The sequence below is a fragment of the Macrobrachium nipponense genome, chromosome 15 (genome assembly GCF_015104395.2).
Source record: "Macrobrachium nipponense isolate FS-2020 chromosome 15, ASM1510439v2, whole genome shotgun sequence".
NCBI lineage: Eukaryota > Metazoa > Arthropoda > Malacostraca > Decapoda > Palaemonidae > Macrobrachium > Macrobrachium nipponense.
This window is the reverse complement of record NC_087208.1, coordinates 71,373,349-71,389,199: the sequence shown is the minus strand read 5'-3', so window position 1 is coordinate 71,389,199 and position 15,851 is coordinate 71,373,349. Positions and strand designations below refer to the sequence as shown.

At 42.2% G+C, this 15,851-nt stretch overlaps 1 protein-coding gene across 6 annotated transcripts in view; it reads left to right on the top strand.

The window, feature by feature from the left end:
- LOC135195045 (delta(14)-sterol reductase TM7SF2-like) overlaps nucleotides 1-15,141 on the top strand; it is a 103,885-nt gene extending 88,744 nt beyond the window's left edge. For 3 of the 6 annotated variants that reach the window (XM_064221372.1, XM_064221371.1, XM_064221377.1), the window contains 3 exons: nucleotides 2,678-2,805; nucleotides 3,073-3,195; nucleotides 13,997-15,141. In XM_064221372.1, coding sequence (XP_064077442.1) covers nucleotides 2,678-2,805; nucleotides 3,073-3,195; nucleotides 13,997-14,157 — 412 coding nt within the window. In that variant the 3' untranslated portion in view covers nucleotides 14,158-15,141. The remainder of the gene's footprint in view (nucleotides 1-2,677; nucleotides 2,806-3,072; nucleotides 3,196-13,996) is intronic. The other 3 variants (XM_064221374.1, XM_064221375.1, XM_064221373.1) reach the window with 1 other exon arrangement.
- The last annotated feature ends 710 nt before the right edge of the window (nucleotides 15,142-15,851 follow it).

Genomic DNA, 15,851 nt, shown 5'->3' with positions numbered 1-15,851 from the left:
AGGCACGCCCTGCAGCCGCAGTGGTCCATACCTGTCCAAGGTCTCTCCCACGGCTGTACACATGCGGTAGCACAGACAGATTAGTAAGAGGGGTTCCCTCACGCACGGGGGGGGAGACATGCCCCACCCCGAACGGAAGGAAGACCCCCAAAAACAAAATACGAGGAAGCTGAGCGGGGGGGCAGGAAAGAAGACGAAGAATCGGATACCAAGGGAGTCGCGGGAGAGCTTTCCGACGACTTCCTGGCAGACCTTCGCTTCCCCTACCCCCGCACAGCAGTGAAAAGTAATATGAAAATGAAACAGAATACTGCACTTGCAATTCACTTCATAGAACTTAAAGAGGGAAAAATCAATTCCCGGTAAGAGCGGAAACTTGATCCATAATAATATGATGCTATCATAAATATATATGAAAATGAACAATACTGCACTTGCTATTTTCACTTTCACAGCAATAAATCGTAAGGATTAATTCCCGGGTAAGAGCGGAAATTGATCCAAAATTAAATTTGATGCAATTAATAAATGAAAATGAAAAGAAAACTGCATTGCGAATCCACTTTCATTGCATTCTATCATACAAAATAAGAGGCTCTTGCCGAGCGCAATCAAGCTCTCGGCAACGAACGCACAGGGCAAAAATATAATGAAAAAGAGTACTTACATCTTTCAATTACACACTTTCGCCCAAAATACATGACTCGGCGCGAGTGCGCCCGCCCTCGGCACCGAGACATAATTCAAGGGTTCAATTCATGAAAAGAGCGGAAATCGCCGTCTCTACGGCGATAGCTCCATGTTGATTCATAATTAAAGTAATGAAAATGAAAACAGTGTACTTACAGTTTTTCATTTTCAAGTCAAAACCAACCATTAGTAGAAAACACATATAAACAAAGCATACGACGATGAAGCGGGCAGAGAGCGATGACGAACACGTCCTTCACACCCGCGGCCGAAAGCAAAAGTGATTCTTCACCTCTCGGGCGCGCGCACGATCGGACAAGCAGTTAACTACCGTTCTCCCTTGTTCGAAGCTTACGACCGTCCCAGCTGCCGCTAGTTACCTTCCTATTGTTAAAGGACCGAGGGTTTGTATTACGTATCGGAACAACTCATCATTGGGACGGGCGGCCGATCCAGGGGCGAACTTTTGGGACAGCGAAAGTCGGGAGTCGGCAGCACATAAAATCCAGGTGGCGGCGGCACGCCCCTCTTAGGTACGGCAGCAATCGGTTTCTGGATTGATGCCGTGGTGTCACCGACGCAATGTGTTTGCGTATACACTACATGAGGAGGGGTGGGCGGCGTACGCTGGTGTGGACATTGTGTTTGTCGTTGTTGTGACTACACCATGAGTTACAACTGCCGACCCCGCCAGAACGTTGAATCAAGCCCTGGATACTAGGGGCGCCCTTGCAGTCCCAACCCAACGCCCCACACCTGTCCAAGGTCGTCACTCACAGAAGGCACACTGAGGGAGGAAACAGTCGGGTCAGTTAGAGGGGCACCCTCGCGCCCGGGGGAGGACGAACCCCACCCAGAGCGGACGGAAGACCCCGAGTACAATTGAACATCCGGGTATCGGGCGCCCTCCTCCACACTCGACGGATCGAGTGAGGAGAAGGACTCCGAAACCCCCCCCGCAGGGGAAGGCGCAAATCGTGGGGGCTGAGCTGGAGGCAGGAAGGATGACGAGGTATCTTCACCAAAGGAGTCACTGAGAGCTTTCCGACGACTCCTTGGTCGGTCTACGCCTCTTCCTACCCTCGTACAGCACCCACTGCGCCTCGGACCAATTCACACACACATTACAAGGTTCGGCTCGGGAGCATTCTCGCCCCCGACACCGATAACACAATTCATGTGGATCAATGTCTGGATAAGAGCGAAATCCGCCGCATTTACGCCCCTCCAGCCCGGGACACACTCTACGGGCAGCTGGTGGGCGCGGCGAAAGCTCTTCTTGATCCATAATTAAATTCACTTTCAATGAAAAATGAAAAAAGAGTACTTACAATTTCAATCAAGACCACAAACAAACCAGTCAGAAGAAATTGTAAACATCCAAAGCACACGACGAAAATAGCGGGCAGAGCGATGACGAACACGTCCTGTCACACCACGGCCGAAAGCAAAAGTGATTCTTCACCGCCCGGGCGCGCGCACGATCGGACAAGCAGTTAACTACCGTTCTCCCCTTGTTCGAAGCTTACGTATCGGAACAATTGCCTATTTTTCAAGCACCATAAAACCAGATTGCCATTAACCTAGTCCAGAGATAAATGGAGACTTCCTGTATTTTAATTAAGTCGGCAGACTCTCTTTAGTGTCTGTCTTATCCGATAGCCAGATTAATGGGGTCCGTTTTAACGAGGGTCGACTGTACTTAAAACCTTTATATCTGTAGTCTCTATCTTCTTCATCCCGCAGCCCCTCTTTCATTTTACATATAAGGGATTCATTTAATGATCTAACCATTGTTGTTTAATGTTATCACCTGTATGCAAGATATTTCCTTTTATCTTTGACAACACTTGATTAACCTAGTAGACCTTATCTTTAGTTTTCCTTCTTCTCTTTATCATTCCTCAGTACCCTTAATATCTCACCCCCAATCTTTAGAGTGCAGTTGTTTTGTTATGTGAATATTTTACTGATGATAATTTTACAGGACTGAGCTGGAATGGTATTTCCTATCACTTATTGCTGCTGTCAACCTTATTGGCTACACCTTATCCCGTGGCTCGTATTCCCAGATTCATGCTTTCCGGAAAAACCCTTCTGATCCTGCTGTAGCTCGTAAGTTTCTCTAAAAAGTTATTCAAGTTAGGATTATATTTTCTAGGGTTTTCAAGTAATATATAGTGACTAATGATAAAAAAATTTTGAGCATTGGAAATTATTAAAAAAAACTTTTGTTTACACTACAATCCCAAATACAGTACTCATATGTAAAAGACTAAACATGTGTGTAAATTACATCTCTCTAAGTTTATGTGCCTCAACTAGTGAGTAAGTAAACAATCATACATTATAGTATTTAACAAGATAATTTCCCCCCTTTAGATCTTGAAAGCCTTCCAACATCTGCGGGAAGAAGGTTGTTGGTGTCTGGATGGTGGGGTGTTGTGAGGCATCCAAACTACCTTGGAAACATTATATCTTTCACTTCCTGGACGTTCTTGTGTGGTAAGTGATTGAATGTTTTGTGGTCACATAAATTAACATTTCCTAGATCAGCTACTTGGTAGGTCACTTGCCTAGGAAAATGCAAAAAAAAAAAAAAAAAAAAAAAAAAAAAAAAAAAAGGATAATTGTTCATATACGGAACAAACATGGGGTCTCAACATTAGGATAAATCTTCTAGTGCCAGCTGGAAACTGGTAAAAAATTCAATACAATTATATGCAAGGAACTGGTGGCATCTGTCTTCTGTCATGAATTAGGTGGAACAGCCACTGACCCAAGTTGGGCCTTGTGACATCTCAGCTTTCTTCTTACCGACTTTGAGTGAGGACTTATTGTTATCTTTCTCTCTCCTCCCTAAAGCTGGTTCTTTGTTTGCCTGCATTTCTTTCCATGTTTTGTGTGAGGGTTTTGGGTGCTTGTGACAAAGATTTGAGTTATCATGGATTCCCTTAACCCTTGTGCTAGCTCTACTACTAAATCCAGGAAACCTCAGAGGTTATGCCTCTGTGTAGGTGGTTTTCTTTGTTCAAGCTTCCTAGCCTCCATGAATACAGATCCTCATTCAACGTGCAGTTGGTGCGGAGCAAATGTATGTAATATCACTAATCCTTTCTCTCTTTTTTTTCCAGCCTCTGATATGCAGGAGATGGCGGGTGTTTGGGCATTGCTAGGCTTCTCAGGAGTACCAACCCTGATGGCCTATTGTCCCACTACTTGGCTTCCTGTTACCTAGTACTATCTACCATGGCTTTTCCCTCTCCCCCGGGTCTCCACTACACGGGTTCTCACACTGCGATGTCTAGCAGGAGGCACATGGTACAAACAGTGCATCATTTTGGGTCGGCCCTTGTTCTGCCGACAGTAGTACTAACATCCTCTGCATATGATTCGTCCTCTGTTGTGACGTCACAACCAGATCTCTCTGTGACATCACCGTCAGCTTTGCCTACGTTAGTGACGTCAGCCTGCCACTACGAAGTCTTCTACCCTGTCTGTGGATTTCCCAGTCAAGGAAGTGTTGGAAAGGCTGGATTTGGTGATTGAAGAGAAGTGTATTTGTGCTTATAAATAGAACAGATGTATCTTTTGCACAGTCGTTGTCTTCTTCCTCTTTGTCATGGTCAGTATTGCAGTCATCCATTTCCCCTGTATGTCCTGTTAAGTGTTGGAGAATCAGGGACTTCGTGTCTAATCTTAGTGCCAAGAAAAGAAGGACTATTTCTTCTTTGTCTTCGAGCTGGGACAGTCACATCCCAGTCAAAAGATGTGTTCCGGTATCGGCAGTGGCTCTGAAGTCGTCAGTTACTCACGGACATGGTTTGTCCACGTTCGTTCGTCCTCAGAAGGCAACGGATGTAGTACGACCTCTTTATCTCTGGATCATGATGTTACTGCTGTGGACAATGTTGGGATGGCTTCAAGTTCCATACTGAAGTAGTATCTGTTTCATCTATTTGGTCCATTAAAGTTCGGAGGAAGGATGTCAACGCCCCAGGCAAGAGATCCTGGGTTAAAGTGTCTTCTGGTAATGACCATGCAGCAGTGAATGTCCATGACGTTTCTAGTACATAGTTGACTGTTTTCATAAATCTGGACCTCGGGCTGAAGGTATAGTTAAAACGCATCTGACGTGATCAATAGAAAGCCTTATGAGGTCTACGAACAGAAATGTTTGGCTTAGGGCCACGATTAGTTTTCAAGGGAAAATGTAAGAAAAACTCCAAGGATCAAAATTACAGGGGAAGTATTTACAAAGTAATTACTAGACATTTAAGACTCTCAAGGTCCGACTTATCACTGAAAGAACAGTTGCCTGTAGCACTGGAAACACGTGTTTGGGTCCAACGTGTGCCGGACTTTGAGCGCGAATATGGAGGTATGCCCAAGCTTACATAGGATAGAGAAGAGCCACTTCTCACAGGAATGAAGGCGATGGGATTCATGAAAATGTTATTGTTATAATACAATTAAGTTTGTTCATACTTACCTGGCAGATATATATATAGCTGTATTTTCTGAAGTCCGACAGAATTTAAAAATTCGCGGCACACGCAGTGGGCGGTCCAGGTGGTAGTACCCATTCCCGCCGCTGGGAGGCGGATATCAGGAACTATTCCCATTTTCTATTCATATTTTATCAGTGCCACTGTCTCCTGAGGGGAGGTGGGTGGGCACTTTAATTATATATATCTGCCAGGTAAGTATGAACAAACTTAATTGTATTATAACAATAACATTTTGTTCATGAAACTTACCTGACAGATATATATATAGCTGAATCCCACCTTCGGATGGTGGGAAGAGACAGAATAGGATTTTTGGGAAACTAAATTAAGTAGATGATATACATCTTGGTTCCTGACCTGTTAGCATAGCCGACTTCGTGATTACTGTCACCAAAGTCTGCTTCTGCGTTACTAGAGTTGCCAGCGAGGTAGAGACCTGTAATGCTGGTGCGCTCTAGATGATCTGTCAACGGGGGCGTGACCACAATGTGACTAGACCATATGACCATACTTCTGAGGGCACCGAAGCTAAAACCACCACCTGACCTAACCTATCAAAGTTAGTTCCATAACTTCTAGGCTAAAGAAAAGGAACGCGCCTCAAGCGACCAACCCTTCAAAGTTAAAAGCACACCTATCCCTTTTCTATAGGATAGGATTCGTGTTGCTTCTTGCACCCAATAATATATCTACGGATATGTATGGTCCTAGCGACTTACGGATCTGAAATGTCGTCTTCACATCCCGTCGGGAGTGTGAAGCGAACACAGAGTTGCTTCGCTAAAGCGTGGCACTCAGGATGTTACTGAGTGTCATGCTCTGTTGAAATGCTTCCGAGGCCGCGCCCTCACCTCTTGAGCATTCATATTAAGAAAAAATCTCAAATCTTTATGCAAACATAATGAATGAGACCTCTTAAAAGAACTCCTTGGCTATAATGCCAGGGTGTTCTTGGACATGAACCAGTCTGGTCTTTTTACGAACACCGCGATTGTCGGGAGTGTGAAGCGAACCCAGAGTTGCTTCGCAAAAGCGTGGCACTCAGGATGTTACTGAGTGTCATGCTCTGTTGAAATGCTTCCGAGGCCGCGCCCTCACCTCTTGAGCATTGATATTAAGAAAAAATCTCAAATCTTATGCAAACATAATGAATGAGACCTCTTAAAAGAACTCCTTGGCTATCATGCCAGGGTGTTCTTGGACATGAACTAGTCTGGTCTTTTTACGGAACACCGCAGATTGTCTGTTGACCTTGACTTTCTATAGTTTTATCAAGATAAAACTTGAGAGACCCTACAGGGCACAGGACTCTCTAATGCCCCTTGCCCAATAATTTGTGCCATACCCTTGGTCTCCAAGCCTTCGGGTCATGGTTAGACAGGTTTTCGTTCTTATCAAGAACGGAAGGCTTAGCGGACAGACCGCATTATGTCCTTTAAAGCCAAAACCTCTGATGATGGCTAAAACCTCACTAACCCTCCTTGCCGTGGCTAGAGCGGTTAGAATATTAGCCTTTCTGGTCACGTGTATTAAGTTCGCAGAAAGGATAGGTTCGAAATGCTTTTGGCATCAGAAACTCAGACTACGTCTAAGTTCCATGCCGGAACCTTTGATCCAGAGAATTTCAAGATCTCCACAGACCTCAAAGATCGTGAAGCTTTGTTGTTTGACAGAACCGAATCTCTGAGCCTAGAGGCCGTCAACAACATTTTTGCATATTCTACAACAGTTAGGACTTCTATCTTATCTCATACTTCATACGGAAAGATAGAACCATAACGAAATTCACAGAGGTCGAGGTGGAGGAACAGTCATTTCCCTTCACTATCTCCAGAAACGGCCCCCTCCGATTGAAAACTGAAAATAGGCAGCACTGCTTTGCCTTGGCCAAGAGACTGCCATTAATCTTGAAGCTCTTATCGCTTCTCGATAGTCTGAACGCCTTCAGAGTCAGAGAGGAGAGATATTAGATACTTCACTAAGTGACGATGTTAGATTACACCGATTCTCTCGGGAAGGGTCTTTGGACAATTCTCTGAATTACCTGACCTCTGTGATCCAACCTCTTAGAGGCCAACATGTGGCGACTAAAGCTAATCCTCTAGGATCATGAATAAGGGAACAACTTAAGAGGAAGCTCCTTCGTCTTCAATATTACGAAAAACTTAACGAAAGGACGCCCTCAGTCTCTCCTCACTTTCGACATACTTCTAAGTGAGGATTACTCAGACGTCAGTAGTTGTTGCCTTCGATCGAGAAGACCCGCACGGACGTGCACTAGTTTAACGAACCTCTTGAGGATCGTTACGTTCCGTGCCCAAGCCCATAACCAATACTCTCTTCTCGAGCTATGAGAGAGCTGAGAAATTATCCGAGATGATTTGGGCCACTCGATCCAAACTCACCCTTCGAGGAACTGGAGAGCCGACCAATTTGGCTTCCAATTCTTTCAGACAATGTGCCAGAACATCTGTTCTCTGTTCGGATGTCTGGCACCATCTCGCTATCACCCGAGGTGATCCTCGAGCCGTTGAGAGAAAATTAGAATTACAAGATCTTTGATGTTATTCCAATTTCTTCGTGAGGAAAATTTGTAGAGGTCTGAATTGCTGTTTATTCAGGGAAAACAAGCTTCTCCAGCGAGGAAATGGACCCCAGCAAACTCATCCATTCCCTCACTCAGCTGCTTCCTTCCCTAAATAAGGCTGCGTTTTGCATAAGCAGGAGAGCATTATTATAGTGCTATGCCGCGGTAGATTCGTACAGAATGTTACCGTGCGGTAAACCCGCACCTAACAAGTATAAGAGATATCTTGTTGAAATTTTCTAAGTAAACGGCAGGTATGATCATTCAAGATTACTAGAAATTTCCTCAACCCGAGGCTAAAATCCATGATTGTAGGAGAGAGACGTTTATTCAGCCATTCCCGGAAGGGAGAGAGACGTAACCAACCGCGCATGACACCGAGCTAGCCGGTACTGCGTAGATCACAGTAACAGCAGCCTTGATCATCGTCTCGCACTATGTGCCTGAGTTGCCAGCTACTCCTTTTACGAAGGGATAGGTATGAAATTATCGAGCCAAAGGAAACTCTCAAGCAGGCATATTTTAAAAGAAACAAATTCGCTAAATACAGGAGCTGAGTTGATGTTGCAGTTCAATTAGAATACTTCTCGTCTAAGTCGCAATCCGTAGAATAACTAGGATATGCGCCTACCCCTCGGACAATTCAACTGCTTAGTAGAATCATGTCGCGAGGTTAATATACGTAGTATATTTATAGTATTCTGAACAACGATCTCCATCCTAAATTCTTTCCTTCAAGAAAACAAATAAGGATTGGAGATCGACCACCTTCGATCTCTATCAAAAAGAGTGAAGGAGAAGTCTTCCTCGAAGGAAAGCTTCAATGGTGAACAGAATACTATCTGCCTGAGTTGCCAGCTACTCCCTTTACGAAGGAATAGGTATGATATTATCGAGAAACAAAAGGAAACTCTCAAGCAGGCCTATTTAAACGAAACAGAATTCGCTAAATACAGAAGCTGAGTTGGTGTTGTCGTAACAATACCTGAAGAGTTGTTCTTACTCCGAAAACTCTTGGAAGGTTGAAGGGAGTGTCAAATAAATACATTAGAACAACAGTTCTTTCGGCTTCTATCCGCAGAGGTAAATACGATATGCGTATATGACTCGACCCATGCGTTAGCAAAATGACGCAAAGATAAACTACGTAAGTATTTGTAGTAATTTGAACATCGAATTCTCTACTACATCTCTTTCCTGGACGAGGAGAGAGAAAGAAAGGAAAACGACTGTCCACGTTCTAATGAACGAGACTTTTAAAAGAACTCCTTGACTCTTTGCCAAGACTTTTCCAAGAAAAGGGAGTAACATTCGAATAGAGATCATCAAGAGAGAACCGTGGATCGAAAAAGACCGTTCAATGTTCTTATGATATTGGACAAAAGACTTCCTGGATAGTCTACAAGTCTTTCTCTTAACCCCGGATGAGCCTCTGAAAATGAATGAGAGCTCTTCCGAAATTTGTTAATGAGTTTATCCGCTTAAACGATAAAAACGTTAAAATCTATGTCAATGAGAACTACCCCATTTATGAGGGGTCCCCCACTTAAATGACAATGGGGAAAACGTCCTGACTTGACAAAACTATTAGCACTTTGCTAATAGGGGAAAACCCTTTAACATGACCGAAAGTCACCCAGGAATCCGAGTATATAATCTTCCCGATTCTCAAAGAAATCGATGAAGAGGAAAGAGGGATCGAAGAAAAAATTCGGGTATGTCTCTCCGCTAACTCCGAATCCTTTTAAAAATTTCTGTAAAGAAATGTCCTCAACAGCAAATAAGACGCCTTCAACAAGTCTTTTCTCTCGCAAAGCGTCCTGCCGAGCTTCCACCGAAGCGTCCTGGCGAATGTCCACAAAAGCGTCCTGCTGAGCGTCCTGCTGAGCGTCCTGCCGAGCGTCCTGCTTAGCCTTAGCTACAAGCGTGTCTTGGCAGCAGAAACACCCAAGTCTTCTAACGACGTTTCAGAGAGGACTCGTTGAGCGCCTTGATGCATGCAAGGCCCGCCAAGAGGCGTCCTGGCGAGCGACCTTGCCAACATCTCATGTTATGACGAACCGCGTTTTGCGTATGACATTGAATATTTTTAAGGGACGTCCTCATGCGAGTCTCCATGGAGAGCCGCACGCTGCTCCTGAAGAGTGTGAACACTAAAGGAAGACGTATGGCTTTCGTCTTCCGCAAGGTGCTTGCCGAGCGTCCTGGAGAATGTCTCTACTTATAGGACGTCGAGCACCTCCAAAAGCTTCCTCACGTCTAAATTGCCCTTCTTATGCGACCAGAGACATAAGTTGTTTGACTGTGCAAAGCAGCTTGCCGGCCGTCAAACTTATCAGCTTGCTTTATCGAAGTAAAGCGAACGTTACATAACGTATACGGAGCGCAATGAGGAGAGGAGACGAATACTGAGTTGCTCCTCCAAAAGGTGGAATCAAGAATGTCCTTGATTACCAAATTCTTTTGGAATGCTAGCGAGGTTGAAACAGCTCTAACTTCATGAGCGTTCACTCGCAGGAGGCTCAAATCACTCTTCTGGCAAGATGAATGAACCTCCTTAATAATGTATAAGTGATATATACATGAGCGTTCATATACATGAGCGTTCACAGGGTCGCAGGAGGCTCAAATCACTCTTCTGGCAAGATGAATGAGCCTCCTTAATAATGTATACATGATGTATACATGAGCGGTCACTCGCAGGAGGCTCAAATCACTCTTCTGGCAAGATGAATGAGCCTCCTTAATAATGTATAAATGATATATACATGAGCGTTCTCGCAGGAGGCTCAAATCACTCTTCTGGCAAGATGAATGAGCCTCCTTAAATGTCCCTTAGGAAAAGAGCCAGTGCATTCTTCTAAAGGGAAAATGTGGTCTCTTTACTCTTTCATCCTCTCGTGACGAGAGAGAGGACGTGAAGCGTCCTCTTCTCTAAAGCTTCTTTAGGGGGCGCGAGTCCTTCCGAGAACTCCAACCCTGTGTGGGGAGGACGCCTCGGAGGACGAGAAGCAATCCTTCAAGATTCGTGCACGTGCACGATCTTTAGCAGCCTGGGAAGAGTCAACAGGTTCTGCCGAAGGGACGCCAGATCGGTGGGGAGCCCCCGTAACCCTCTTGCGGCTTTTGACATGCCCTCTCCCTGAGTCCTGGAGTCCGACAGAGGTCCAGGCCTAGAGGCATTATGGGGCCGATCTGACGCCCCCTCCACAACACAAGGGGCACTACACTTCACAACACTGATTGGAGAGCGAGCACTTTAGTCTAAGATTACTTGATGTAATCCTTTAGCAGACACTTATTCTAGGCTCGTAAGCCATACCACAGGGTTAGGCAAAATAAAATCTACAGGAGGTTAGAAGGTTCATTATTTCTAACTTCTGTTTACTGTGGAGGAAAACTCCTGATTCTAAACACGCTCTAAAATGCGTAAATGAATCCTCCTTCTTCCGTAATCAGTCACACATTACACTAATTACCTATGCAAAGAAAACATGTAAACGTCATATATACTAAGCGAGTGTCTACCGAAAGTTACGGTAGCCTCACCTTACCATGCAGACAACAAAGTCTGAAACTAGGCTAACTAGCTTCAGACATCAAATGCAATGAAAAATTTACGATAGCGTATGCCTAGCCACAAATCCAAGTTAATAATCGAAAGAATAATTAGGATACTTAAGTGGCTAATGAAGTTTCAAAATCCTAGGCGGAGGTCTGTAAACAGTTGTTTTACCGACCGGCGACAGAAAAAAATATGAATAGAAAATGGGAATAGTTTCCTGATATCCGCCTCCCAGCGGCGGGAATGGGTACTACCACCTGGCCGCCCACTGCGTGTGCCGCGAATTTTTAAATTCTGTCGGACTTCAGAAAATACAGCTATATATATATCTGTCAGGTAAGTTTCATGAACAAACAAGGTATTTCTCTAAAAACAGGTGTACGACACACAAAAGATCTGATCAAGTGCAGTTGCTGCCAGAGTGTTCTGACTTGCTTAACATAAATCTTACATTCTCAGAATTCCCCCGAAGTGCAAAGAATTACTAAATTATTTCAAAGAACTTTATTGTATCGAATGGGAGGGTGTGAAACAGACACTGAATTACGTTATCGCCCTTAGTAAGGTTTTTTCACACTGTTAATATTGGGAGTTCATTCAACCAATGAGCACTATTTAGTCACAGACAAAGGAACCGCAGCACTTCAATTAGATTAGCTTTATAGAACAGGGAAGCACGGCTTTGGGGGTTGATAACATGGGTGTTAGCTATGAACAATCGCACAAGTATAAAGGTGGAAAAATTCAGGGGAAAGATACAAAAGTGACTGCTAACTACACCCACACTTTACCATCTTTTGTCGTTGGACTCCATATCAGAAAAGGTGCAGGCAAAGGAAGGGAAAATTAAATCCACTCCAGGGTCATCAGGTAATGTCCAAGGCTGGCAGCGTGCGGCACAAAGGCAGGGGGCAGGTACGCGGAGTTCCAAACTGGGTGAGAGTTGGGCAAGCAGAGAGAGAGACTCCTCTCTCTCTTGCTGACCTCCTTTACTAGCTTCGTTCTGCCCTCTGGCAGTTTTTCTGGCCTTAATTCTTGGCTTTTGGTATCCGACGCCAACTGTCTCTGTAAAGACGGTGAGCGGCAGACAAATGAAGAGAGAAATGCGCGAGAGAGAGAGATTCTTTTGTGCTTGTTCAAATTTCAATTTTATGTTACTGAGTGGCCAAATGGGGAAAATATATAATATAGCTTCTAACTTTACGAGTCATTTCAACCCTAGATGGGTTGAATCTGATTACATAAGACTCGACTAATGAATTTTGTTGCAGTCATGTAACACAAGCACCTACACCTATTGACTCTCAACCACTAGTTATAGGTATATTAACTGGCCAATGGGCGTCTTACAAGGTAGTTTTACGAAGTGACAGTTACTTGATATTTTCTTGGGAAAGTCCCTAAAAGTGAAATAAACAACTGAAAGGTAATAATTTTAAAGTTAAACTGAATATTATCTTCCCTAGGTGTACATATGACAGTTTTGACAATTCTAACCCCTTTTGCTTTCAGTTATCGAGTGCATTCAACTACATTTTGTATCCTGTATTCTTTATGGAATTCATTCATCTGCATCTTAATTTATTTTTCCTAACATTTTTCTGTCATATAGGATATATTTTTTAAAAGACGGGATTTATTAATCTGTTTCTCAAGTAACCAAGGGAAATTCAGTTATAAAGCAACTTCCTGATAATTATAAGAGACCAATGGACTCTGATTGAATATGGTTTTAATAGTATCTGGTTAAATACATTAAGGTTTTAGTTATATTGAGGTGGATTGTCTGGGCACTTGAGGGGCTGATAAATTTTGGTAGTCTGGTCTTCTTTCTTTATGCTAGTACAGGCAGTCCCTGGTTTACGATGTTCCGAGGCTACAACGCTTTTCTATTGTATTTATCAGAAATTATTTCCAGGTTTATGACGCATGTTCCAGGGTTACGGCGCCTACAACACTGATCTGGCAGAAGAAATATGACTCCAAAAATGCAAAATAATCAATATTTGAAGGATTTTATGATGAAGAATTCAATAAGAATGAAGTTTACATAGTTTTTAATGCACCGATTTTTGGCTTACAACGCGTCTCAAGAACGGAACCCCGTCGTAACCCAGCTCCAGTTATTAGCAGACTCAGTTAATGACGATCCAGTTTTCGCCATAAAATTGGTGATTCGTGACACCATGATGGGTCAAGTTTCGGTCATCAGCGCCATATGGTGCCAATAATAGTTATGGTGCCATAACATACCTAACAGAGGCGCCATAAGCAACATAAATCTCAGAGTTTCGGTTGATGGCAGTTTTCGCGTATAAGCATCCCGCCAAGAACGGAACCCCTGCCATTAGCAGGGGACTGCCTGTACATTCCCAATACAGGCAGTTCCTGGTTATTGACAGTTGGTTTTATGGCACTTGTCTGGTGCTGAAAAAAACTTATTTTTGGTTATCGGTGATTTTCACTTAATATCAAGCCTTAGGAACGAAACCCTCACCAATAACCGGGGACTGACTTTACTAGTAATTTTTTTTTTTATACATTATGTAAATTTTATTACTTACAATATTCATAGCCAAGCAAACATTACAGTCCTTACCATTTTATATTTCACAAAATAATTTGCAATTAACTTCTTTACAGGGTTCAACTTTGCTCTCCCTTGGGTTATCCTCGCTTTGACCTGCAGTGCTTACATACAGCGGATTTATGAAGTGGAAAGGGATTGCAAACGAAAGTATGGAACTGCCTGGGATAGTTATACACAAAGAGTCAAAAACAGACTCATACCCAAAGTATTTTAATGATCCAGCATCGTGAATGTGGTGTTACAGCCACCTAAATATCTAATCTCAAATGTCCAGAAATTTTTAGTTGATGTACTGAAAATTATGCTGCCCATGCGTTTTATTTAATTTTCAAGGTCTTTAAAATGGTCATTTGATTCAAATGTTGAAACACTGACAAAATATTGAAATCATGAAAAGTTGCAATGTATGTAGTTTTAATGGGATATGGTTTTAAATAATATGTACACAAATTTTAAAATATATAAAATTTTTAGATTTTGTAACAAATGGCAATATAGTTAAGATAGTAAGCAACCATGACAACCACAACCTTACCCCATTATGCTAGGCAATAGCCTTATTAATAGATTGTGGACTTAAATGTACAGAGATTAATCCCAAGATTTATCAGATGATGCCAGATGGGAATCATTTATGATTTTAGCCCTAAGTACAAAATGTACATATTATATTTTAAGATTTTAAAGTGTAACACAAGAGCCTCAACAATAATGCTTAAAACTTCAGTTTCCAAACAGTTTATCTGAGGAAGGAGTTTCTATTTAGTTTCTCTCTATTATATAAACTGGCTGTGCAATGATCTTTTTATCTCTTCTGACAAATGACACTTAAGTTTCCAGTGATCTCAGATTTGGATTAATTTCCATAAAAAGTAATTTTTGCTAACACATTTTAAATTTACTGACAACGATCAATTCAAAGTTTTAGATGCTCACCAATTATTGGATTACAATATTGAAATTTTAGCATTTATATATTTTGCATTCTGTAGGATTTGAATGTAAATTTTTAGTATTCTATATTTAAGTGTTGTAAAGGTCAAATTTGTATCAATTTCTTTTGTATATATAAGTAATTAATATTAGATCTTAATTCTGTATAGTTTTAAGTGACTTGTACAGTAATATGCAAGTGACAAGAGTAAGTTTTGAGATTTTTGTATTAAAACCTATGCCACAAGAACTTGTTCATTCATCCTACCAAAATGATCTGAGTAGCACCCTAATATCTGCCACAATTTTTTTTACCCTAGTTTGTTTATGTACTTTCTTAAGTGCAACAGACAGATCATCGTCTACATTGCATATGCTAAACACAGCACTTTCTCAGCATGTGAAAAAATTGGCATAAATAAAGAATGGATTAAGTTACCTATTACGTACCAAGGTTAACACAAGAATTGACAATGGTAATTTCAAAATACTGAAGGATACACTTTTTTTTTATATAATGATAATTTACACCAACTATATATAAAATTTTAAGTTATTTTATTTTTCTTAACACATGCCTAAAACTACATATGGATCTTGTGTCAAGTGCAAGCTGGTAATGGCTATTCAAACTTATTATCGACGGGTAAGAAAGTCCTGCCAACCCTATGGATTTTGAGTGAGGCAACTGAAATGGGCCATTTTTGTAAAGAACCTGAGTTTTATGTTAAACAAATACAAACCATTCTTTACACAAGACACTTCCCATTGGTGGAAAGTAACTTCTGTCCTCTCTAAACCGACCAGTAGGTTTGCTGACTATGTACTAATATCTTCCTAATCCCTTCAGGAGTAGAGGAAGGATGAGCCTACAACACCATGTAGATTGTTTGCAAATATGGGATGTTGCAGTCATTACACTTCTAGACTCTTCAGTAATGGAACTGTACTGCAATTTCTTAATTGGGCTAAAAG